Here is a 25,344-nt window from a genome sequence, read left to right on the forward strand (position 1 = left end):
TATATTCGAGGCTCAGCTCCTACAGAAGTAGTAATATCATCTGGGGGAATTTCAATTGTGTCATGGACCCATTGTTAGACATATCAGATACCAAGTTTCACAAGTCAACCCTCCCTAAGAGGTCCCTACGGACACTTCTGGCATCCTCTGATTTGATAAGACACCTGGAGGACGCTCCACCCGGACTCCAGACACTTCGGCTCCACACGCGGTCTGCACTAGGGTAAGGAAATATCCCATGAATTTAGTACTGCAGAGTAAAAGGGGAGGGTTTTGTCAGACCATGCCCCGCTCCTGTTGCAATGGCAGTATGCACTCCCCAGGTCCCCAATACCAACCTGGAGACTTAGGTCTGAATCTTTATATGATGCCCCATTTCTGGAACCTATTAAGAGACAGTATTACTGACTATTTTGCACATAACATTGGTAGTGTCCCCAGCGCTGGGACCTTATGCGATGCCCTCAAAGTGGTCATTAGGGGTGTCGCCATTGCTGAAGCAGGCGGCATCCAGGCTACGATTAACGAGGAGTTGACCTCCACGGAAGAGGAACTTCAAAAGGTTGATAAAGAATCACGCAGTCCACAGGGATGAAGATGCAGAAGTACTGGCGCTGAGGCAGAAATGCCTGGAGCATTGAGAGAGATTAGGAATGTAGAATCACTAGAAATATATTTAATGGCAGCATGCAGAAGGGGACAAACCGAGCAGGGTGCTGGCATAGCTATAAATTAAGGAAGAGAAACGGGTGCCCATCCAGGCAATTCACACACAACACGCATCACGTGTTACACACAAGAGGGAATAAGTGCTGTCTTTCAGTAGTTCTACCAGGCTCTTTATCATGAAGTGACTGCGACCACACAAACGAGAATAGAAGAAGTGATCGGCCTCCCCGGCTGAATGTCAAACGCTGAATGTCAAACAGAGGGCGAGTTTGGATGCCCCATTATGGTAGAGGAAATAACGGGCATAATACAGTCCTTGCCGACAGGAAAGACCCCAGGCTCCGACGTTCTACCCTGTGTATTTTACAAGGAATTCACAGAGTACTTAGCCCCACACCTCCTGGGCGTGTTCGTAGAGGCGTTTGAGGCTGGAGTCCTTTCGCGTAGTCTAAGAGAATCCATTATTTATACCACTGCTAAAACCCAATAAATCACTATTGGAATGTGGTTCGTATCGGCCCCTGTCCATGCTCAACAAGGACAGTAAGACAGTGACAGCACTATTGGCCAACAGGCTAAAGAAGGTGATTCATATGTTGTACATTCTGATCAGACGGGGTATGTACCAGGCAGGAGTATGTCCTGAAACCTGAGATGATTGCATCATGTTATAGATAGTACTGCGAATTGGGAGACCCCATGTGCGGTTGCCACGCTTGATGCAATAAAAGCATTCAACTCGGTTAGATGGGAATGGCTTTACGCTACACTGGATAGATTTGGCCTTGGCCATGAGTTCATTAGGTGGGTAAAACTGATATACGCCAGACCAATAGCACGGGCTAGGATGGGTAAATATATCGCAGAAGCTTGGGAGCTCGGGAAGGGCACCAGGCAAGGTTGTTCGCTATCCCCCTCGCTTTACATCTGAGCTACAGAACCGATTGCAGAATATATCACTGCAGGTATAACTATTGACGGTGCACAGCACTTTATTTCTATGTATGCCAATGACACATTGTTATACATTCAAAAACCGGAGGATAACAAACTAATTCTAGGAGGTCCTGGCGCTCTTTGCAGAACCTTCGGGCATCACAACCAGTGTGGCGATATCGTCTTTGATCCCACTAGCAAGCCTCTCTAAAAAGACGCCTATAGAACTACCGGTCCTGACGCTACAATGGAGCATGGACTCATTCAGATATTTAGGAGTGCATATTTATCATGACCCGATTTGGAACAAACTTCCCCTTTCTCTAATGGGCAGAGCGGCATTACTGAAAATGGCGGGTCTCCCACGGCTATTACACTATTTTGTAAATGTCTTATACTATATTCCTAAAGCCTTTTTCACGACTCTTGACACCTTATGCAGGGGATTCTTGTGGCAGAACGGCTGGAGCAGGTTAGCATTAGTTTCCCCACGTAGGCCTTACGAGGAAGGGAGCATTAGGATCCCACACTTTGAATTATACTATGGGGCAGGGCAACTGCAATTCGTAGTGGACTGGCTGGCGGATGCCCTTACCGCAAATACTAAGTTACTGCAACCGGCCGTACAGCACTTCTTTAAAGAAATCATGTGGATCAAATGACCCCGCGAATGCCAACGCTCACACTCAAGTGTAGCTGGGTGTTCACGTATGATGGGACTTCGGGACCCCGTCTCGGTGCAGATCCCATTAGTGTCAGTGGTCCCTGCAGGCTCCCAAGCACATCTAGGTATACGCACGATCTGGGAGGGATACAGGGTAGCTACAAAAGGAGACCGGCTACATAACACTTGCCTTGTGCCCTTCCAGGAGTTGGTAGAACGCACTGGATTACCACAAGGCCAGTATCTATTTTATCGCACCATCAGGGAAGAGATCACACATAGATGGGGAAGTGCTTGAAAAACACTCAGTAATTGACATCCTCGATGACATTTCGGAAGGGGGACACACAATCTCTAGGATATATGACTTGCTGTTAACCTGGGTCCCCCCACTGATCTGGTAGCCAGGCGTAACAGGGAGGAGGAACTAGGCGCCCCATTTTCAGAAACACAATGGGCTGAGATACCATAAGTCAGTGTCCTGGAATGCACGACTACAATTGATCCAACTATTTGTCATCATCATCATCATCAAACAACTTTATGCGGCCTGTAAGGCCATCAAAGTACAGCCCAACAATACAGTTCTAGTACATTATTAAATTCAATCACATAGAGAAAGATAATAAAATGAAATAGGTGGTGCCCTCTTTGAGTGCTAGCATACAGATCTTCCTCACTAGTCCAGAAACCCCCAACCTCATGCCCCTTTTACCTCCCGTAAATCCTCTGACCCAAAGGGGTGAGGTTCGCCCCAGAAAGAGTTACAAACACCTAAGGGGGGGGGGCGAAAGCTCAAAGTTAGGGGAAGAGATGGCTATAATCGCACTTCCTCGGGTCTGCTTGTGGGAATTGTAAGTTTCCAAAATCTCATTTGCCATATGAGCGTCCCTAAAGACCAGCTTGATGGAGTCAAAATTGGCAGGCAGTTCCTTAGTTAGTCTGGTGCACTGCAGCATGGAATCCTTCGACACAGACACCCCAACGGAAAGTAACCAGTGAAGGCATTTATTCGAGAGAGCATCCCTTGGTTCTTTATCGCTGGGGGGCAATTTTGTAACGCACATGGCTTACAAGACCCCATTGAGAATCGAAAGGTTCCTAGGCTCCGCTGAGCAATGCTGCCCTAGATGTGCAGCTACAGAGGCTGGTATGCTGCACATGTTTTGGGCGTGTCCTAACATATAAGAATATTTGAAAGGAGTGGAAACGAGGATGAATAAGGTTGGGCTACAGAAGAAATGTGATGCCCCCAGCTGCTTGTCTGTTGGGTCGATTTCCGCACCATAGAACCACACGACACATATATAGGATAAAAGACTTTGCGTACATACTGGCCAAGCGCAGAATAGCCATAGCATGGAAATCCTTAAGGGGTCCCAGCATAGAAGACTGGTGGCAAGACTTGAAAATATGGGCCCCAGCAGAAACAGCTGCTTGGAGGCAGGCGAAGATATCTCAGCCTGGAATGCCCAGACTCAAACATTTTCTCTGAGGGGTATGGATTTGGCTCGAGAGGATAACGCCCAACAATCGCAACATGGAGCAGTTCCGCAACAGTCAGAATGGACTCACGATTGGTGCTAGCAATTCAGGCATTGTAGGGGGGTGGGTGGTTAGGTTTCACTGTAATGGGCAGTGCAAAAGTACCCTGTATATATATGCAAGGTGAAAACGATAAAACCGATTTTAAAAAAAAAGTTGGAGGCATCCAGCTTGGGCATGGCAATGTAGTGTAACGGGGTATCCTATGTTTGGATGGTATACCTGGTTACCTTTTGTTACAAAATGGCAATTCACACAATTTAAGTATGGAAATGTACCAGTTTTCTCTTACTGTATCATTGTGAACTACAAAATCTTTTAAGATTTTTACTCCTACTATGCAAATGGAGGATTATATTTGAAAAGGCATCCCAATTGTTCATCTTGTGTGACTATAGTCCAATGTTTCTTGATTTTGGGACTATGTCATGATCTCCTAGATTTTGGGACTATATAGCGAAAACTTAGATACATAAATGAGGTCTTGGGTTTAGTTTTGTTCTCAACTTTGTTTAAAAGGTCTTGCCTTGGTTGTGTCTCTATCTTTGCCAATCTGATCAAGAGGATAACACAATCTAAAAACCTTGTTGCAACCTCACCTAGTTGTTTGGAGCATTCCTCTGGGTCCTGGACTACTCGTTAACTCGTAAAAGCCGACTATAAAAAGGTAAATCTTTCAGAGTGCTAGGTGGAGGGAAGCTCAATCGGTGCAAAAAATTGTTCTGATCAGTAGGTTCCATGTATAAATCTGTTAATCCTTACAATGTCAATTTTACAGTTATATCTAAATAGTGCACCTTTTGAATTCCAAGTTCAGCTGATGTGAATCGTATCCTACTGTCCACTTCATTAAGATATGTCAGGACCAGCTCCAATTCTTCTATATCGCCTCTCCATATTGCAAAATCAATGTCTATACAGCAACCCCAGTATTTGATCTACTTGTACCAGACTGGGTGATTCAGCACATGATGTTTTTCCAAATGATACATGTAGGTGTTGGCATACGATGGTTCAATTGTTGCACCCATTGATATTCCCCCAAACCTATAGTTAATATACATCTTACTTGGGGACACAGCCATATATTGGCAGAACAAGAATGGATAGGTTTTCCTACAGTACCATTACTAGCATTATGTGCAAAGCAAACAGAAGTATGTTCATATATGGGAAAACTGCCATATATTAGTGTAGCCAGCATGGAAGTATAGGTGCACAGGAAGTGTAAAAATGTTTTATACTGGCATATATTGTTGGCAAAGGCATCATGAAAATGTGTTGGCGAAATGCTCCTTTTTTTCATGAGTTACCCTACAAAACAAATTGCAAACTGTTTGGCTTTTTACCCAATTTTTCTAAATAATGTGCTGTAAAATGTACTATTTTAACCCAGGATTGAAAAATTGTTCTCGGGAGGGGGGAGAAACCCAATAAACCCCTCAATTGGTTCAGGCCCCGTCACTAGGGCATGTTTGGGGCAAATATTCATGTCCCCGTTGAGAGGCAAAAGAATGCGTCATTCATTACGTCTGCACCTCCCCTGTCCCGATGCTATAGAAATGGACGGTGTACATCACTTATGTCAACCGCGTCCTCTCCAACGCCATATCGTGGAAATGAGAGACGCTACTCACTGAGGAAGCCCCATCGACTTTACCCTGGATCAATCGAAGAGATACATTTGCAAACTATGGAGGACATGAACATGTTGTAACCAAAGACACAGATGCCGTCACTACTGAAAGTGACGCACCTAGGTGCATTACACACGAAGCAGATCCGCATCCACCATGAAGCTACACGAACAATAGGTCAAATTGCACTTGGACATGAAGTACACGCTTTCATCCATAGGTTAGAATACACATGCTCCACACATACACTGAAACGCAAGACGCAAAGAATACACAAAGCTTGCTTAAGAAATGGTGTCAGAACGAGTGGTCATGTTAAAGAAAAAAAAAAAAAGGATGGTTGGTGCAGCCACGTTCGAGGAATGGGAGACAGAAGCTTTGAAGCTGCAGAGGGACCTGGTACGCTGGGGTGGCAGACAATTCAGACCTGAGCAGCTCCGACAATCGTACAGCCTGTGCCAAGGTTAACATGCACAGGGAAGTGTTGGATCGGTACCCAAGTGAACAGACAATAACAGTTCCCAGACATGAGACACATTTCTCTTAGATTAAGCAAAGAACAAGCAATGCTGGAAGGTCAGATTCCCATTACCCAAGGCTTAACATTGTGACAAAGGTAGTTCAAACAAGTCTCTAGGAAGGGTAACGACATTTGCATTAATGAGGGCTACAATCCTGGTAAATGCCGAGCAGAATAATTAACAATGTGGTCTCCTCACACGTGGCCTGTAATTAGAAGATAATGCCTGTTCATTAGTTTCAGGGGCAGACAGGCTGAGGCCTTCGTTCACATCTAGTTCTCGGGACAAAAGATACAAGATGGCTAAAAGCTAAAAAACATCCCGGCTTGTGGCCTAGAGAATCAGAAATGGTAAACCTATTGGGAAAAGTAGCACGTTGGTGCCGTTCTCACACCCCTATTGTGCTCATGTGCTGGTAACATTGCAAACGACCAAGGTTGAGAAAGACACCACTGACCAATCCTTAACCACCTTTAACACACATCTATAAAATGTTGCAATGGCCAATAGTTTTGTATTATGACAACATGTTTTCACCTGTATAAGTTTAGCATGTGGTCTCAGGCGGGGCCACCAGATAGAGTGCAGCCAATGAGCGGACCTACCACTATGGAATGTATATCTACTTGATCCCCTTAACCAATCCCTTCCCACCTTAGGTTTCTGGAATTATGAATATGATGACATGTCAATTGTGATGTTAACTACTGTCAAGCCTGGAGCCATTAGAGAGTTGCAGATTTCCTTAATTTTAGTGCTGGCCCCGTCTTATATGGATTTTGTAAATAAAACCGTGATTGTCAAATTCTTTGGACTTTTCCATTTGTGGGTGTCCTCCTGCTTACACAGGGGGTATCCACCCGTCTTTTACACCCCACCACTTAAAGATTTCACCAGCCACCACAGGGATACAGCAATGGGCAGATGTGAAAAAAAGTATCTCGGATGCGGTCAGGCTATTGCGCTAAACACGTCCACACAAAAATATACTTTAGCCGGGAGTGGCCGATTTGCAGGAACTTGTGATGGTGCCGGTTATTTATCTAAACCCTGAACAAGGAAAGGTAAAGTAGAGGTGAATGAACAAGGTTTAGGACTACTGAAGGGGTTTTTAGGATGGAAAACAATGTGTTTGCAATATGAGATGACCTGGGAACTGCTGTGCTACACCTTGCAGTGTCCGATTAGCTCTAGCGCCCTAAATGCACGTCAGAACAACCTTTTCAAAAACCACATCAGAAACAGCGTAAGTCAAACACTCCAAACTATTCACATGCCCATGACTAAGCTACGGTGTAGCACGAGATATGCAGATGTCAAAATTAAACCTATTTAAACTATCACAAAAATCATGTATGCAAACTTTACAACCTGCTGCACAATTTTTCTCCATCACTAAGATCAAAGCTCAATTGACTCTTGCCCATATGTGCCAGCATTGCCTCTGCAGTCAGCTCCATTTCAGGGCTCATTTGTTGGGCAGCAGAACAATTTGTGCTCACCATGCTGAACTGTCTGACCAATGAACCAGGAATGATATTCTTCATGGAAGGCTTTGACTTCCAACAGCTTCTGTCCACAGTCGGCGAATAAGAAGAGTGCACCATCGCCTGTCCAAAAAAACACGGTGTTAGAGTTCCAAAGAAAAGAGGTTTCTGGACATCTCCATTTATAAGTAAATGGAGTCACTGCAGTTAGGAACCAGCATTATGATCAGTGATAGAAAAGAGAACCTTGATTAAAAAGATAAATAAATCTCAAACTATTAATAGGTGTTTATTTAAAACAAAAACGTTTTAATTAATGCAAATGTGAACACCGTATATTCAAGTAGTTACAAATTATTACACTACTGTTTAAAAAACAACAACTATTGTCAATGAGGGATCGCAACATATAAATCAAAGCATCAATGCCACCATAAGAAGCTAAATATTTTGCTGAACGTGCACAATTCTTTGTTATACATGTATATTCAAACCAAGCAAGCACATCATTGCCAGTTTACACTATATATAGTTATAGTCGATGCACATACCGATGCAAACCTCACAGTACTGCGCTGTTAAAAGATGCCAGCCCAAATGCCGGCTACCCACACTCTGTACAGCGCTCTGCTGCTCTCATAGTAGGTCCGTGCTTCAAACAATAAAATAAACAAATACTTGGCACATCATTGCCAGTTTCCAGCAAATCCACATAGTACAGCATTACTAGTTAATATTATACATACACACTCCCAGCTATCAAAAAGGCATTATGCCCGCTTAGCAGATAATTGTCAGTTTCGGTTATGCACAGTTGTCACATTGTTCGGAGCGTTTTTCAAAGTCACTAACTGGGGTAGGACCTGGAAAGACCCGTGTAGAGCTAGCAAGGTTACTCACAGCCCCAGTTGAGCAAAGCCACTCTCTTAAGTAGCCCTGACCAAGCAGCAAGGCTGAACTAAGAAGGAAGGGTGCACCGTTGTGTAGTACAGTTAACAATTAGCAGAAGAGGTTAGGAAAAGACCCACACAGCTAAGTAATACAAATAATTCCGGGACTACACTAGGGCACACTTTAGATATTTCAAGGCAAGTAAAAATACTTTAGCACACATGTACAAGTATAACAGAAAAGTGATGAAGGCCTCCATGTCACACAATCACCACCCAATATTACCTACCCACTCAGCTTTAGCAAAAATACATTATTTCATGCATATATCAAAAGTTTAAAACTTTGCTGAACGTGCTGTACATATTTCAACAGACAGTACATGGACAGTTAGACATATTGCATAGGTAAAAATATACTCAATTTAACAGACACAAAAACCATACTAATTAAAAGAAATCCCAGAGAAAAATTGAACCAACATGTATGTGTAAAGTGCAAAGAAAGCCCTAGCAAGTCAGGGGACACCTAAACTCTTGCTAATCCTTTTTTCTTGACCTGCCCCTTGATTGCTGAGTCTTAAATACTTCTCAAAAGTCGAAACGGAGCATCAGATGGTGCTCCTGCCAATCACAGCCTTCTTCAGGACATAACTAGTTGTTTCACGGTAGTGGCCATGTAGTTATGGTTAAGTTGCTGTTTCCATACGAAGAGCACTTTTTGGGCGGTTTATAACTCCGCTCCCTGTGGACGAATCCTCACCAAACTTTGCAAAAAAAAGTATATGGCCCACTCTGAACAGTTTGGTGAGAAATCATCCAGGTGGAGGGGAGTTATGTGGGGGGGGGGGGTCCCAAAACGTCTTTTTTCCCCATAGACTGAATGGGGGAAAAACTTTGCACAGGGCTACAGGTGAAACCGATGGATGGATTTTGACAAAATCTGCGGCAGGTACAGGGGCTTGGTCCAGAAAGCATGCTTTTGTAAATTTTGTCAGCATACATGCAGGACGTTCATTTATAATTATGAAAAAGTAGGTCAGAAATAATTAGTAATTTCTATGTCCGCTCCGCGGTCACACTTCCCTGTTCGGTCGACGAACAAGAAACCGAAGGGGCTACCATCATGACCGCGTACACGCGACATCTCTGTCCTATGGCTGCTGCGAGACGTCTTCTGCGTCAGATGGTTTGGATGTGCCCGACATCTTGGATCCGCGGAAAGCAGAGTAATAAACAGCGAATACATGCTTTTTCCATTACCCTATTTTGCTCTGGCACAGAGCATTGGGAAAGGTTCACACAGTAAGAAATGGGTGATCTATGCATTTGTTCCTAGGCTGTCATGATGTAATTTCTATGGACACCTTGTACTTACAGTAAATGGGGGGGGATAATAACGATAGCACTTCAGTCCATATAGTGGGCAGGAATTTTGTAACATTTGACTGCATGTAGTGGTTAGGGAATGTGTAACTCTTGAAAGCACACGGGTATAGGTAGGCAACATTGAAATTGACAACATGGCGTGTCCGTATTAGTTTTCATAATGCCTATTATTACAATCATTAGTATGCCGCAATGGGTGGCACATGCTACGGTGGTGGTGGCCAGGGGCTACATTCTTCACATATGCGTGATTAATGCACTTGTTTGGGGGGGGGGGGGGGTCGGCCGTCATGATCTAAAGTATATGGACATCTTGTACGCACAGTACACTTACATCTACTTAATGACGTATGTTCTATGGCCTCCTTGTTCGCACAGAAAAGGAAGGGTGCAATAAGGGCAGTATTTGAGGCCATGTATTGCAGGGGGGAGTTGTTACATTTGTACAGACACGTCTGATGGTAGGGAACATTGAAGTTGCCTACATGCTGGGAATACAGTACTGTTTCCAATGCCTTTTATTATATTCATTAGTACGCTGCCATGGTTGGCACATGCTACGGTGGTTGTGGCCAGGGCCTAGAGTCTTGGATGCATGGCCGTCGGCCGAAGACCTTACTTCCAAGACTCTAGGCCCTGGCCACAACCACCGCATGTACCAACCATGCATACACCCCTTGTGTTGCATTTTCATTGGCAAGTTGTGGAGAGTGGGTGCAGTGTTGGGTGCATGGCCAAAGGCCATGCAGTGGTTGTGGGAACATCCTGCTCTCTTGGGTGCAAGGCAGAAGGCCATGCAACAAATAATACAGTTCTACATACTTTACGACGTATGATCTGTGGCCTCCTTGTACGCACAGAAAATGAGGGGTCCAATAGGGCTCGTATTTCAGCCCGTGTAGTGCCTGGGGGAGTTGTTAGATTTGTAGGGACACGTGCATTACTGTTTCCAATGGGTATTAGTATATTCATTAGTACGCTGCCATGGTTGGCACATGCTACGGTGGTTTTGGCCAGGGCCTATAGTCTTGGATGCATGGCCGTCGGCCAAAGGCCTTACTTCCAAGACTCTAGGCCCTGGCCACAACCACCGCCGCATGTGCCAACCATGCATACACCCCTTGTGTTGCATTTTCATTGGCAAGTTGTGGGGAGTGCGTGCAGTGTTGGGTCCATGGCAGAAGGCCATGCCCCCAACAAGAAAGTGGTAAGTACTACACTTGGAAGACACTGCACACCCATCCCATGTAAGATCTACAGACATACACATAGGAGGGAAGCCTCTGGGCAGAGGTACGGCAGGATAACACACCTATAGAATAACCCCCCACTATCACACATCGCTGTGGTGGTGGGGAGACCCTGCAGTCTGGGTGCATGGCTAAAGCCCATGCATGCAATACAGAAGTCATAAGCAGTGGAGTTACAAGTTAATATGGGTGTGGTGGATTCGGCTCGTTCTTTTGCCCTAGTTTCTTCACTTCATGGCTGCAGACGATGGTCCGAAAAGTAACTTTATAAGCAGCTAATTTACAAGGACCATGTTTCACATATGCAGTGATGGTTGTGGATAGGACCTGTACGCCTTGCAACTTGTTTGTAAGGTGTAGGTGGTAGGTTACTCACAGCAGACGAAAGGCCAGCCTACAGGCACTGCAGCATATTACTACCACACATTAGGCGAGTACATTCCCATGTGTAGAAAATGCCTGGCAATATACTCACTCCTTACTTTGTTCACAATCCAGAAACTTGTTTTATGTTTGCTTTTTCGTACTTGGCGGAAGTATCACTTTTTCCACTTCTGTGATGAAAGAAAAAGGTGTGTTAATGTTTGCAGATTTTCCACATTTATCACATTGCTTAATAGACATTTATTTATTTTTTTTAGACCCTCATTTTTACTTTACAAACCAGTGTACTGTGCATTGCGCTCAGTTTCTGTTTTTGCTTATCTAATCCTTGGGTCTGGGGAAAAAAATCCTTGTCAGATGAAAAAAACATTCATTTCTTATGCATCTAAGTACATTTTTTCCTTTCAGTGTTTTCCTCATTTTTCTGATCAATTATATGTTAGTTGCCTTCCTGCCCATTTTTATCAACAGTTAGATACCTGTAGGCATATTCAAACTGTGCATTTGTTCCTACAAATGTTTGATACTCATTCATTTGTGTCGTTGTTACATCCAGTTTCCTTCATCTTTCCCATTAATGTTTCCTTTGTTGCCTTCCTGCCGATTTTTAACACTTGGATACCTATAGGCATATTCTACCTGTAAATTTGGTTCCAACGATCTGTGATAATCATTTATTTGTGTCATTCTTCCATCCTGTTGGGTAGTTAGATACCTGTGGGTGTATTCTGTTTGTAGTCTTTCACTTACTTTGTTCACAATTTTGAAGTGCACATTATTTTGTAAATTTTGGCTTCAAGAAGATTAAATACGTTAGGTTAGCTGGCAACCTCTGCTTTAGAGTAATGGTGATATCATTACATTCAAACCATCCACAATTCTTTTTAATGTATGCAGTGTAGTGACCTGCATTGGTTGTAGCTGCTGCATCGTAGATTGTTCCTACTGTTGTAAAGGTTTTATTTCCAAGTGACACTTGACCGTGTGTAAATCCAGTTAGTTTGCAGTTGTTTTTGGTGCCATCTGCATTATAACGTAGACGCATAGTATTATGTAGGCACGATGTGATTGTATCATTAAGGTAGAGCGATTGTCTGAATTGCAAATACTACATAATCTGCCATGGTTTGCATTTTGTACAAGTTGCTGAAAAGGAATGCTCTCACAATATTGTATGGAAATATACACAAAACGCTCATTTGGCATTTCTTCCTGTATCACTTTGTTACAGAGAGTGCATATATGTTTCCACATGTACGAAATTTAGAAGATTTCATTCAGGATTGGTTTTTGCATTTCTATGCAGTACTAACATTTGCAAACACAATTGGTCTGTGCTGTGCAGGTAAATATTGTTAACAATTGGTGGCAATTGAAAAAGAATATTCATTGCTACATTTGCATAGCAACTTACCCCACTTTCATTTGCAAACTTGAATGGGCCAGCAAGTTCTGTACCTGAGTGCATTGTTCGGTTTTTGTTTGTTTGCCGACGTGCCTGGTTTACATTCCCCAATAGGTTGTTGTATGTTTGTGGCAATTGATGACACTTTATTTTTTTTCTCCAGAATTTCCTGTTGCATTTCTGTTTCGTTTACTTTTCTTTTACCACGTTTCACTTTATCTGGAACAGGGTATTGTTTCAGATGAGGGGTGTACAGTGAACGCAATCTATTGTATTCTAGAATGCAAGGAATATCAGCTTTCACTTTACTTGAATCAAAGTTTATTAACAAAAGACCATCAAGTGTACGTAAGCGTGATAATGCTACGTAGCTCATGCCTTCCTTAAACACTGTCTTTCCTATATCTATCAATGCTTTATCTAGGGTCAGATCTTGGGATTCATGAATGGTAACTGCATATGCAAGAGTTAGAGAAAATTGTTCTCTACGTACATACATTTCTTTGAAGAGAAGGAACCGAGCCATTGAGCGCCCTATCCTTTTTACTTCTGAAACTTTACCAAAGCGAATGTTTACAAACTGAATGTTATCACGTGGGTATGATTGAAAGCCAACAACTGTGCCCAGTGCTCCATTAACTAGCCCTTGCTCTATGTCAAGGTTACGTTTAAGCCTTACTCTACAATTTAATGATAATTTCAATACTTTTTCCAACCCAGCTGTGTTGGAGATTGAATGTTCTAAACTATTTAGTCTTGTTGTGACTTGCTCACACATGGGTACTGTCAAACCATGTAAGTCTAGTTTGTCTGTGGCGCTAATTTCTACTATTGCTTGCCTTTCTTTCTTTAGCATTGTTTCATTGAATTTGAAACAGCTTGCAAGAGTTGGCATTAAGGCCATACAATTGACATTTTTGTGCGCCATTTGTTCCATAACATCAGTTGTGCATGCATTATCGCCATAAAGTGCATTTATATGCCGCTTTTTCAATACAGCTTGTGCTTCTTGCGCTAATACACCAACCCTAATACTTTTTAAGATGTTGGCATAAGTGAGATCTGCAGATTGCCACATGTTCTCAGTTAATTCTCTGTATTGCAAAGGTTGCCAAAGGTTAAAATTACCTATGTTACTGGTTAACATTACCTATGCTACCAAGAGTTTTCCGGCAGAGTTTGTGGCCTAAGGTTTTAAAAATCGGTTCACCTTTTACTGGTGTCAATTGTAGAAGATCTCAGAAAATGATAATGTGTTTCCCAGCAAATAGTTCTTCCTTATTACTTAAGTACTTCTTGCAAATGAGATGAATCAAAGCCAACATTAGATTGGTGACCATGCGGACTTCATCTACTAGTAGCATTTTCATTTACTTCAATACTCTGCATAATTCCATTGCAGCTTCTGCAGAAAGTTTGTAGTAGTCTAATTTATTTTGATGCTCTACTGGAAGCAGTACTAATCGGTGTAAAGTCACATCACCTATGTTGCAGGCGTGTAAAGTCACATCACCTATGTTGCAGGCAGCTAAACCTGTGTGGGCTGTTACAACAGCTGACAGCTTGTGGTTTGTCATTTGCTGCAGAAATTTGCTAATAATTTTGATTAAGAATGTTTTCCCTGATCCAGCTTCACCACTGACATACAGCAGTATAGGTTTGTAATTTTGGCAGGTACATTCTTTATTTTGGTGCTGTACGCCATGCACAATTTGTTTTGTTACCTCTTCAAAAATGGTGCGCTGATCGTTGTTAAGTTTTCCTTGTTGCACAGTTAAGTCCTCTGCATCTTGTTGATACTGATACATGGCGTTTTCGGCTTCTGCCATAGCAACTTCAGCCTCATTTGCTATCAGTGGCTGTCCCAATGGCTCATGACTTCCTGTTGCAGAAGGTTGACTACTGTTGGAAGAGTTTATCTAGTTGGGCCTGAATTTCTTCTTGTTGCTGCTCATTGTGTAACATTGTTTTGTACTACGTAAAGTTAACATCGGTGATAGTGCTTTCATTTGCTTTGAAAGCATCTTCATAGCAGTCATAATTACCTAGTATTTCTTCCTCTTTTCTCCATGGTTTAAAAAGTTGCAAAAGACATGTAATATAGTTCTTTCTGTTGAGGAGTTTTTAATGACAACTTCACATGATTAAGCTTCGTTTGTTAAGTTTCACTAAGCTCCCTTCACAATCAGTCAATCTATATCTAAGTTTACTTTCATCGGGTTTTACATTATTTTTGTATGCAAAGTTTTGAGCTATGTCATACAGACACATGCTTTCCAGAGTGCTACTCCTGTTCGGATAGTATGTGTCCAGTAAACGGTTTTTCAGAATGTCTTGGCTGTTGGGATCATTTCTGGCAATAGTTTCTATGTCTGTCCTCATATGATTTTAGCACTCTTTCTACATTTGCAGGACCAAGACTGAGCCATACTATGTTGTCTGATTCTCCGTACAAAGCAGTGCCGGTTAAACGATCTGCTGCTTCATAGGCCCCACATTCTCTAAGAGAGCATTTTTATGCCTAGGCTGTACAATTTCTGTGATAATGTTTTGTCTGATGCTAGGTCATCCCAGAGTTCTTGAAGCTCTGTTTTTTCTGCTTTTGTCAAGTAGGCTGTAACATATCGTACAACAGCAGTTGGATCGTCTGCAATGTACTGCACATCTATGTTTGCATTCCATAATAGTGCAATGATTGCATTATAATCATTGATCTATTTGGATTCTTCCCTTCTTTTTATGCAATACGTGTTTTTAGGTGATTTACCTTTAACACTATGTCAAACTGAAGACATGAAGTTGTTTACTTCACCTGTTTCTGTAACTGGTCTGGGGAAATCAAAGCGGCATTTGGTGTAGTATTTATCTTTGTTTTTGTATTTACGGCGACAATATTTGCCACATTTGTGTCTTTGAAATTGTAAACTCTGCCCATGCAGCTCACTATGACTCTGTTGTGAAGGGATTTCACATGTGACATTTTTGAATAAACTGCAAAACAGTGCCATCACTGTCGTGCCCAAATTTTGGAGCACCTTTGATCCATAACAGCATGTGAATATGTGGCGTGCCTCTCGCTTGATATTCTTTTCTCCAAAAGACGTGTTGCACTGGGGAGGAACACTTTTATTGCAAATAAAGTCTAGCATTGCAATGAAACGATGATGGAAATATCTTGAGACTTTAACTGGATCTAGAGAGCAAAGTTCTCCAGGTGTTAATATATCTATGTTGTTTTTGTTAGTGTTTGCTATACGTAGAAACTCATGCAAATCTTCCCATGCATATTCTGCACAACTTAGCATAACAAACCAAGTTGGTGGTCCAAGGTTTCTGATCATGCAACACATGTCTCTGTGCCGTCTAAACCAGTATTCCTTTGTACCGCGCATGTTTGCAAACAAATGTGTTATACTTGATTGTAAAACCTTATCTTTTTCTTGTACTTTTTGTATTAACAGCGTAGCTGACATATTTTGAAAGTGCGTTACAGATTTAAGAATGTGTGGAACTCCATAACAGTGTTGCTAATTCACTTTCGTAGAGTAGGTGGGATATGTATTACACATTTTGTCTAAATCTGGGATCTTGGGAATACATTCTTAATGAGCGGTATTCTGATGCCCCAATCTGAGTGGGTCTATCATCGTACCCCCCACCTTTGCCAGTAGGAAATAGCAGTGGAAAAGCACATGCTTCTATACTTTTTTCCCAAATACTCATTGGTGACCCTTTGGTTTGTCGCATTTGGTAAGTTTCTAGTGCATCATCTATACTTTCATTGGAATGCAATGGATGAATTGTGTAATGGTCCAAGAGAGTGGATACTGTAGCTGGATCCAGAAGTTCGAATTGTCCAGTTTCTGATGGCTCTTGAATTATTTTTGTTGTTTTGTCTAAGCTTTCATCAATATTTATTTCCTTGTAGTACTCACTGTTGTCTTTCAGATATTGCAATGCTTGTGTAACTTTGTGTAAGTCTACTAATTGTTGCCAAATTTTTCTGTCCTTTGTTGGTACTCCATTTACCAAGACTATTAAAGAATGCTCTATTGAACGTTCCACTCCTAGAGTGTGCACATTTTCCGTTAGATCTAATGGCAAGTACACAACTTTGCCACAAATGCCTTTCACCTATTCAGTGGGAGGTAAATTTGGTGTTTTTGGATGAAGGCGAATAATTGCTTGAAATGGGTGAACTGTTTGAATTATTATGCTCTCATACAAAATGACCTGTTGCAGGATTTTTGGTAATGGAAACAATTCCAAATTATTTGTAATTGCACGTGAAGGAGTGTGGTTGTTGTCTAATTTTGCAGTACAGTAAGTGCAACATATTACACGCTCAGTTACTTCATATTTGCTTTCAGCTAAAAGGTACAAAGCCATTTAGAGTCTTCATTGTTTTCTATTTTGTATGCTATGCCCACAGGTTTGGAGTTCCTTTTGTAAAACGTTATGCGGCAACATACACACACATGGTTTGGTACTTCCGCCGAAGACCTTTTAAATGTTAGCAACCTTCTATTACACTCATACAAAAAAGAAATACTAAGTGCAGAATTGGCGCTATTATGCTCTAAACCTGTTGCATTTTCTACGTGGCTCTCACTTCCAAAATACTTTTTCTGAATACGGTCCATTTCTTCTTGTAATTATTTGGGTGTACCATGCAGAAGAGTGGTATTTAAGTTGCCTAATTCTGAAGCTGGACTTTTTGCACAATATATTTTATACACTAAATTTCTTACTTTAGAATGATGTACCGATATTCTTTTGATATCATGGAAGGTACTTTTGCAAATAGGCCCAGAATTGCAGGCTAGTTAATGTCCTTTTAGTCCTGTGTGTTTTCGCACTACACAAATATCCATATTTTGCAGCATTTTGATCTTACCTTTGTCTTTACCTTTTACGTATTGATTGAGGAACACACGTAAAGATTTGAAAGCTTTATTTGGAATGGCACACATTGATGTGCACAGCCATTTGTATACTGGACGGTGTGGTTCTGCTGAATCGAGAGGTAATTCTGAGTTTTCAGAAGACAGTTTTGTAAGCAGTGTTTCTTGTTCCATGATGGTAGTATTGATTTTCTCATACCAACGTCCACTGCTATGGATGGCAATTGTGTTTGTTTGCTTCTTCATTGAAATATGACTGGTTGTTGTGTAACTCCATTCACCACCACAAACATGTAAAAAATTATTTTTGTTCACATTCCGTTTATTGCTAAGTTTCATTTGTAGTTTGGTACTTACTTTTGTTAGTGCTTTCATCCTTTTTAACACTAATATGAACCTCTTCCTTTTGAGAAGGATTGCACTGTCCACGAGTGCTTGCACAATTAACTTTCTACGGTACGTTTTAAGGGGTGAGGATGACTTTGGTCCTCTTCTTAGTAGATTCTGAAGGGCTCTATGGCGAAACATTTTTGCTAAAATATTTTTTTTACTATGGGTTCTTCTTACACTATCAGGATTATTAGGAACATTGTTAGCTAGCTGTACTGGCAACCGTTTCTTTGACATCATTTCTGTGTTTTGAGATACTTTTTGATGGAGGAAGTACAGTTTCGGCAGTTGAGACTTCTTTTATTATGTTACCCAATTGCATTAGGTGGTTTGTACCAAGATTCTCCCCTAACTCTACAACAGGTAGATGCTTACATTGGGTACCTTTATTTTTATTTGCTCTAATTGGTAGGCATTCTTTGGTGTCGGTTGAGAAAAAAAAAATTATCTTTGGTCTGTTGTCCAATGTATGTGTGCACAAGTGTGATGGGGAAACTGTTTGGCACGGTGTGTAAACGCACAGTGACCTCCAACTATCATTTGGTAAGTCTACATTAATGTTTCAGTAGTAGTACAATGTGCTTCAGATGAGAATACACAGTGCCCTACTTGTACCGAGAACCATTATTAATAACAAAAATGGCAAAAACTTGCTACCGCCACTTATTTTCACAATCTAACCTTCTACGGATTTCCTATCTCATTTCAGTACCAAACACACAGCCATTTGTCAACCATTGCACCCGTTAATCTTTGTCCTATAAATGGATATTTGTAGGCAGAATGGTTTACAAATGCCTGCTTCCTTTTCTGGCCAAAATAAACAAATAACCCATGCAGCCTCTTTAAGGAGGAGTTACAATATGAAGGTTGTACTGTACTTACATTTTTGTGCAAAATGACAAGGTTTCTTCGGATAGGTCTGCAGTGCAGATGTTGTTGAGTCTCAGGAGTGTAGTCTTCACCGTGAATTAAAAAACGATATTAATTACCTTGTGTGTTTGCGCCGTCAAGTGAAGGCCGTCACGATACTGCAGCCTTCACTTGTACTTATTTCGTCATTCGAATCAACTTTCATGTTAAAACCCAATCCACGTGCACATTTCACTTCTCTCTGCGCACTCTTTCTATACTAATTTCAATATGGTACTTCAAAGTACTTCAAAATAACTACCTTTTTCTAGGGGTTTGGAAATGCCTTGTTCTTTAGAAAGTGTAGTATGGATAGGAGAGGTTTCTAAGCGATAAGGCAACGTAGTAGATGGGCAAACATTTTGTAATTCTCAATGAAAAGCACGATGTCCAAAAACCGGGAGACCCGCCGAAGGACATGTCAGCATCACAATCGGGAGCGATTACCATTCTTATACAATCACATTGCAAGTAGCATTACTGTTGGCAGTACAGAGGACACAACTGCGGCATTTTCAGATACAAAATTAAGGTCTGCCCTAAATTATACTTCTCAACTCACACACTTTTGGTGGTTGTCACCCGCCTTGTAAAGGGCAAACTCACCCGCCAAGCCTCCTGCACGGCCATTCATTCAAATGGGCATGTCACCCGCCAAAAACAAAATCAGCTCATTTCACCCGCACTTCACACAAAAATGTTTCAGAGCTATGCGTAAATAGGCATGCTTGCAACATATGTACAGGTTATGCAGAACAAAGTAAGCAGTCATGCAATTTGTTAATGGCAAATCAGCAACCTTGCACTTTACAAGGGGGAACGTTATGTGCTTCCTATGGAAATTTACCGGTGCGCCCGCTTAGTTGTGTCCAATGATGGACTCGTTTTGGTACTGCTGTAGAAAGGGTGGAAGGACTGGGTAAGAGTTACGTGCCGCACGTAGGCAACACTTGTCCGCTGGTAGGGCGTATCACATATGGGTTTCTACAGCTAATCCTGCATGGAAACACGACTGCAGCCATCAGCCAATCAGATGTTCACATTAGTCTTTTGTATCGAAAGACATTGCGCACACTGAAAATGGCAGAGGTGCAGAGGAGCGGGGTTTTGCTGCTCGGAGACATTTTTGTGCAAGGGTTACAACACTATGCCGAGAGTAGGCATGTGGCACACCATTTTGATGTGCGTGCAGTGGAAGTGGTCTGGAGCGCTCACACCGATGCCAATGCTGCAGCAATTCTGCAAGTTTGCAGAGATATGCGTACAATGACCACTCCTCATGTGGTAATTTTGCACTATTTGCTTGCCACTTGGGATACCTGACTTCGCGTATTTTGTTGGCAGATTTGGCACAGTTGGTTGAAGCAATCATGGCCATCTTCCCAACATCCAAAGTTATTTTTTCTGCTTTACTCCCCAGACTACAATGGACCAACACTTCTGTTTTCTGTCCAGATCCAAAGCATCAGTAGGTGCGTCATCAATCGCGGCATGCGCACATTCATCCTGCGAGTTGGTATGCTTTTTTGTAGCCACGATAACATTGCTCCCAGCAATGCGCATTACTTTGAAGGAGATGGCGTTGCACTATCCTCTTTGGGAAATGCGATGTTCTTTTGGAACATAAGGCTTGCTTTAGAGAATGTTCTGTAATGTTTGCAAGAGCAAAGCAAGGACAAAAACTACAAAGAAATGCATAAAATACCACATATCTGTACGATATGTGGCCAAAAATACAAAAAAAAACGGCTCTTCTAAGAGCCTACCTTAAAGGGGAAAAAGGGGACTAGTACTTTCATGTACCGACGTCACACTCTGCTCCTCTACATGTCCGCGAACATGGCGGTAGTTAACTGCCAGCACATATCACTACCGGGGATTGAAGGGTGGAGCTGCATGTAAATGAGAATAAGCGCAGCAAGCGATTGGTCCACAAAGTTCAGTACGTGTATTCAGCCCGACGTACTTTGGTAAGCCCGTCTTTTCCCACACAGGACACCACACAGTCATGGCTTGCCGTGCTCGAAGAACAGATTGTCTGGATTGTGAGAGACTCGTGGATCCACTGGTTGAAGGTGCATGCCGAAAGCTGCAGTTTATCTACAAATCTCGGATTTCCACATGCAAAAGTGCACTGGCATGGCGTGCGCGGCATGAGATGGCTGGACTTGGTACCTCTTTGTGTTACTTCGCAGAGAGAGCATCTCCAGACATACTCATCATTCATTGTGGCGGAAACAGTTTAGGCCATGTATCTGGGATTTCTTTACAATTTGCCATGAAGGAAGGACTCGCGAAGCTCATGGACATGTTTCCAAATTGTCAAATACAGTTTTCCCGTATTGCCCAAAGACAAATATGGTTGCGTTCTTCTGCTTTTGGTCCACAAATGGAGAAAGCTAGACGCAATGTGAATAAAGCTGTGTGTGCCTTTTTACGAGATGTTGGTATGTCCTCTTTCGACAATGAAAACATTTTGTTTCGCAGCAATTTCATTTTCCGCAGAGATGGAGTCCACCTCACACATGCAGGCAATCAGATGTTTCTTCACAATATACAAAATGCATTGCACCCTCTTTTGCAATCACACTAACCTATCTGACAATCCGTTTCACCCAATCCACTGCTTTTCAACCCACACAACACCCCACCAAAAGGCTCTTTTCAGAGCCACCACTTACTCCCATTGCATTTGCTCCCTTTTTGCCCTCTACGACTGTCCGCGAACATTTGTTGAACTCCACTGGCCTCTACGGCCTTCTCTTCATAGTTCTATTGTTACACTGAGAAAGGCGGCTCTGAAAAGAGCCTTTTCTGTCATTATTGCTGTTTTTACATTCATTAAGAGCACTCCACACACTAGGAGAAGAAGCGAGAGGAGGGTAAGGAAGGGACACCAGCCACAGGGATAAGAAAGGGCAACTGAACAGAGAAATATTAAGGGTGATCTTTATTTAGGTAAGGAGCAAATCTTCTGGTGCTCGCTGACTGCAGCCTCAAAAGCACTTCAAAGACTCTCCCCCCTGCAGAGTACTGCATCACAAAACATGCACACTACTGTCACTGTCGAAAGGTAAGGGTCCACAGCATTGTGAATGGCTTGTGAAGCAGCTGGAGGGAGGCGCTCCCCCATAGGAGTGTCTCTTGTGGTGGGAGGATCAGATTCCGAGGATGCTGTGGAGGAACTTAAACGACTACGCTCTTCACATGGCACCACCTCGCGAATGTCCCCAGTGTCGAACGAAGTGAGGTGGCGCTTCATGGTTGTCGTACCAAAACTGTACACTCCACATCTCCCGCGACTCAAGCAACTCTATCTTATTTTTATTTATTTATTTAGATTTATATAGCGCGCAAGCAGCCCACGGGCATTGAGGCGCTGTTACTTGTGAGAGCTTAGTTACAGAGGTACAGGAATGGTAGCAGTTGTTGGTACATTATAAGTATTACAGACATAATACAATACTTACAGCTTCTGCGATTGGTCATTACATTCCAGCTTATGCAGTGGGTCAAAATGTATAGTATTCATGCTGATGTGAGGGACCTTATGTGAAGAGGATGGTTTTCATAGCTTTACTGCTATAGTTAGAAGGACAATGAAGATGTGCTCCGGGGGTGTGGCCTTTTGAAGGGGTGCAGGGGTGTGCCTCGTGACCGTCTTCATCCTTACAAAGTGGTTCACTCACTTTTGCACCTCATCTCCTGAGGTGGCCAATTGTTTGGGATGTGTGAAATTACATTTTACCACTCCACAATACTTTGCCTTGTGTCTAAAAGTTCATTTTTAGTGTTGCTGAAGCACACAAACCGCCTGAAACTAGTCCCCACGCTCAGGGTAGGTGCGGTCACAATATGACATCCTCAACACATCCGCCCCCTTCATGACAGTCCCCTGGACAGCAAATGCAAAGAATCACACATGCGCCCAAGTGTCCTACGGACAGTGTTCAGGTTCTCAAAGTACTTGAAAGTGTGACACAAGTGAGACGGTCAGTTAGGAACTGGCGCAATGTTGGCAATCCTTTTGTTTGTACTGTGCATGTGCTCGCATGCTATGTTCACTGTATGGACAGGTCCAGTGTCCTTAGGACAACTCCTTTTTGTTTGCCTACGACCTTGCCGCCCACCGTGCCTGTTCTACGGACGGTACCATTTTGACTGCGCCCATTACGAACCGCTATCCTGTCCTTCACACACTCCCTTTCTACTCATTTACACCCATTCCGGTCATCTTGTGCGTTCTACGACCATGTATTATCTCGTTCCCAAATGGTACGCCGAGTTAGTATATCGTTTGGACACCCCTTTCTGTTTATGTACGCACCTTGTGAAAAGATGTTGCAGTCACACATCACATCTGTCTTACTTGGCATTAGACAGCACCCACACTACATTGCTTGCGGATAGGTCGAACAGGCGTGCTGTTCGCGAACATGATACCTCTTTTTAAAAAAAAAATTTAAACACATACTCTATCTCTACAACTACTGTACAAAACCATTTACTATAAACACAAAACACACACACCGCTCTAAAGAAACAGCAGGGGAAGCGGACACAAAACAAATATGGGGGAATTTGGATTTAACAAGGGCTGGTTCTGAGAGGAAGATTTGTGAGGGGAAGAAGCGATGGATACTTCGTTGAAACGTCTATTTTCCTGTTGCAGGTTTGGGGAGGGTCACCAGGGAATGGAGACGCAGGGCAGGTGGAGCAATGGTACCGAACTTTCCCTCTCACGACGTCCTCCACAAATTTCCATTTTTGACTATCCTTTTTATTCTGTCTTCTTCTACCTCTTCTGTTGCCCTTTCCTCTTCTTTTTCCTGGTCTGTTGAAAAAAGAAACGCCTCAAGTTAAATGCCTATAGAATACTGGTCACTATTCTCCATATGCAGACCAATATGTACCATTGTTGTCACTGTCTTCAGACATTTCCCCGTGCGGGAAATACTCCTCCAGCCACTCCAAAGTACTAGCCATTCCTGAGTCAAAACAACAGAAATAAATAATTATTTCTGCAAACATACCAAAAAAGCACACCCACTTTAAAAAAATGACCTGCACTCACTCTTTTGCTGTAATCTCTCTTCGTCCAAATGAGTCCGTCCACTATTCTTCCAGGCTGGCGAGTTTGTGAAGTAATTACAGTGGTGCCATCTTTTTTTTTTTGTACCATCCTCTTCATTCTACATTGTTATTAAATGTGTCATTTCCATTTCCCACCTTCAGGTTTCCATATTCACTTATTAGAACTTACAATATCTGTATGCCTTTCTTCACCGTTTCCCACTTTTTGTGTAAGACAATAGTACATTTTCAGATACCCCCGCCTCTTTGGGTAATGTTGATCCTGTCCGCCCCCGTCCGCAAACAGGCGCTCAGTCCGTCCCTTTCTAAAGTCAATAGGGAGGGGGTTCTGCTATGTTAAATATATGGCAATTACATGGCTTATACTACATATCTCTCAAAATCACCTGATGACAGTGCATATTCTGCTCACCAACTTCATTGCCACAAATTCATGCTTCAGTTCCACCTTCCAAAAACCTAATCAATTCCCTACAAACAAAAAAAAAAACCTTGTTACGCAGACATTATGGTTAAGTTGCCCTAACAAAAACCAGTACACTTCACTACAAAAAAAAAAAAAAAAAAAAAAAAAAAAAAAAAAAACTTACCTCCTCCCTTTTGCTTCAAATTACAACCTAAAAACCCCTGAAATTCGCCAGTTACGGTACCCTGAGCCCCCACCCTGCCACCGCCCCTGTGCACTGCTAACACTAACACCCAGACCATGAAAGATGTCATCTCAAATGTCAATGACGACATCAATGATATCACTTGTTTTAGGTTGTAATTTGAAGCATAGAGGGGAGGAGGGAAGTTTATTTTTAGTGAAGTGTACTGGTTTTTGTTAGGGCAACTTAACCATAACGTCCCCTCAACAAAGTTTTTTTTGTAGATAGATTATATATATATATATATATATATATATATATATATATATATATATATATATATTGGTGTCTCGCCCACTAGTCCCCAGGGATCTGCCATCCAAGTGGCCAGGATATTTAGGAACTCAACCCCCCTCCCCTTTTTTACAACACGAGACAGCCCACTATGACAGAAAACAGACTTTCACCCGAGCCGTATACCTGACGTGTCCCAATACAATGGTCAGTCAAGGTCAGGCAATTACTGACAATCACACACCCGACTTCCATTACACTTCCCCACATGGATAAAAGGTGGAGCACGTGAGCACAATCGGAGCGAGGCAAAGCACACGAGGAAACCACATTTTTAAGATGGCGGTTTAATAAGAGTAGAAAGACAGCGAATCAGAAGGGGA

The 25,344-nt window shown here is 42.3% G+C and overlaps 1 protein-coding gene across 3 annotated transcripts in view; it reads right to left on the bottom strand.

The window, feature by feature from the left end:
• RNASEH2B (ribonuclease H2 subunit B) overlaps nucleotides 1-25,344 on the bottom strand; it is a 376,916-nt gene that overhangs the window by 154,798 nt on the left and 196,774 nt on the right. For all 3 annotated transcript variants that reach the window (XM_069639895.1, XM_069639894.1, XM_069639896.1), the window contains exon 3: nucleotides 7,475-7,582. In XM_069639895.1, coding sequence (XP_069495996.1) covers nucleotides 7,475-7,582 — 108 coding nt within the window. The remainder of the gene's footprint in view (nucleotides 1-7,474; nucleotides 7,583-25,344) is intronic.

This window comes from Ambystoma mexicanum, chromosome 7q, assembly GCF_040938575.1.
Source record: "Ambystoma mexicanum isolate Mex_15411 chromosome 7q, UKY_AmexF1_1, whole genome shotgun sequence".
Classification (NCBI taxonomy): domain Eukaryota; kingdom Metazoa; phylum Chordata; class Amphibia; order Caudata; family Ambystomatidae; genus Ambystoma; species Ambystoma mexicanum.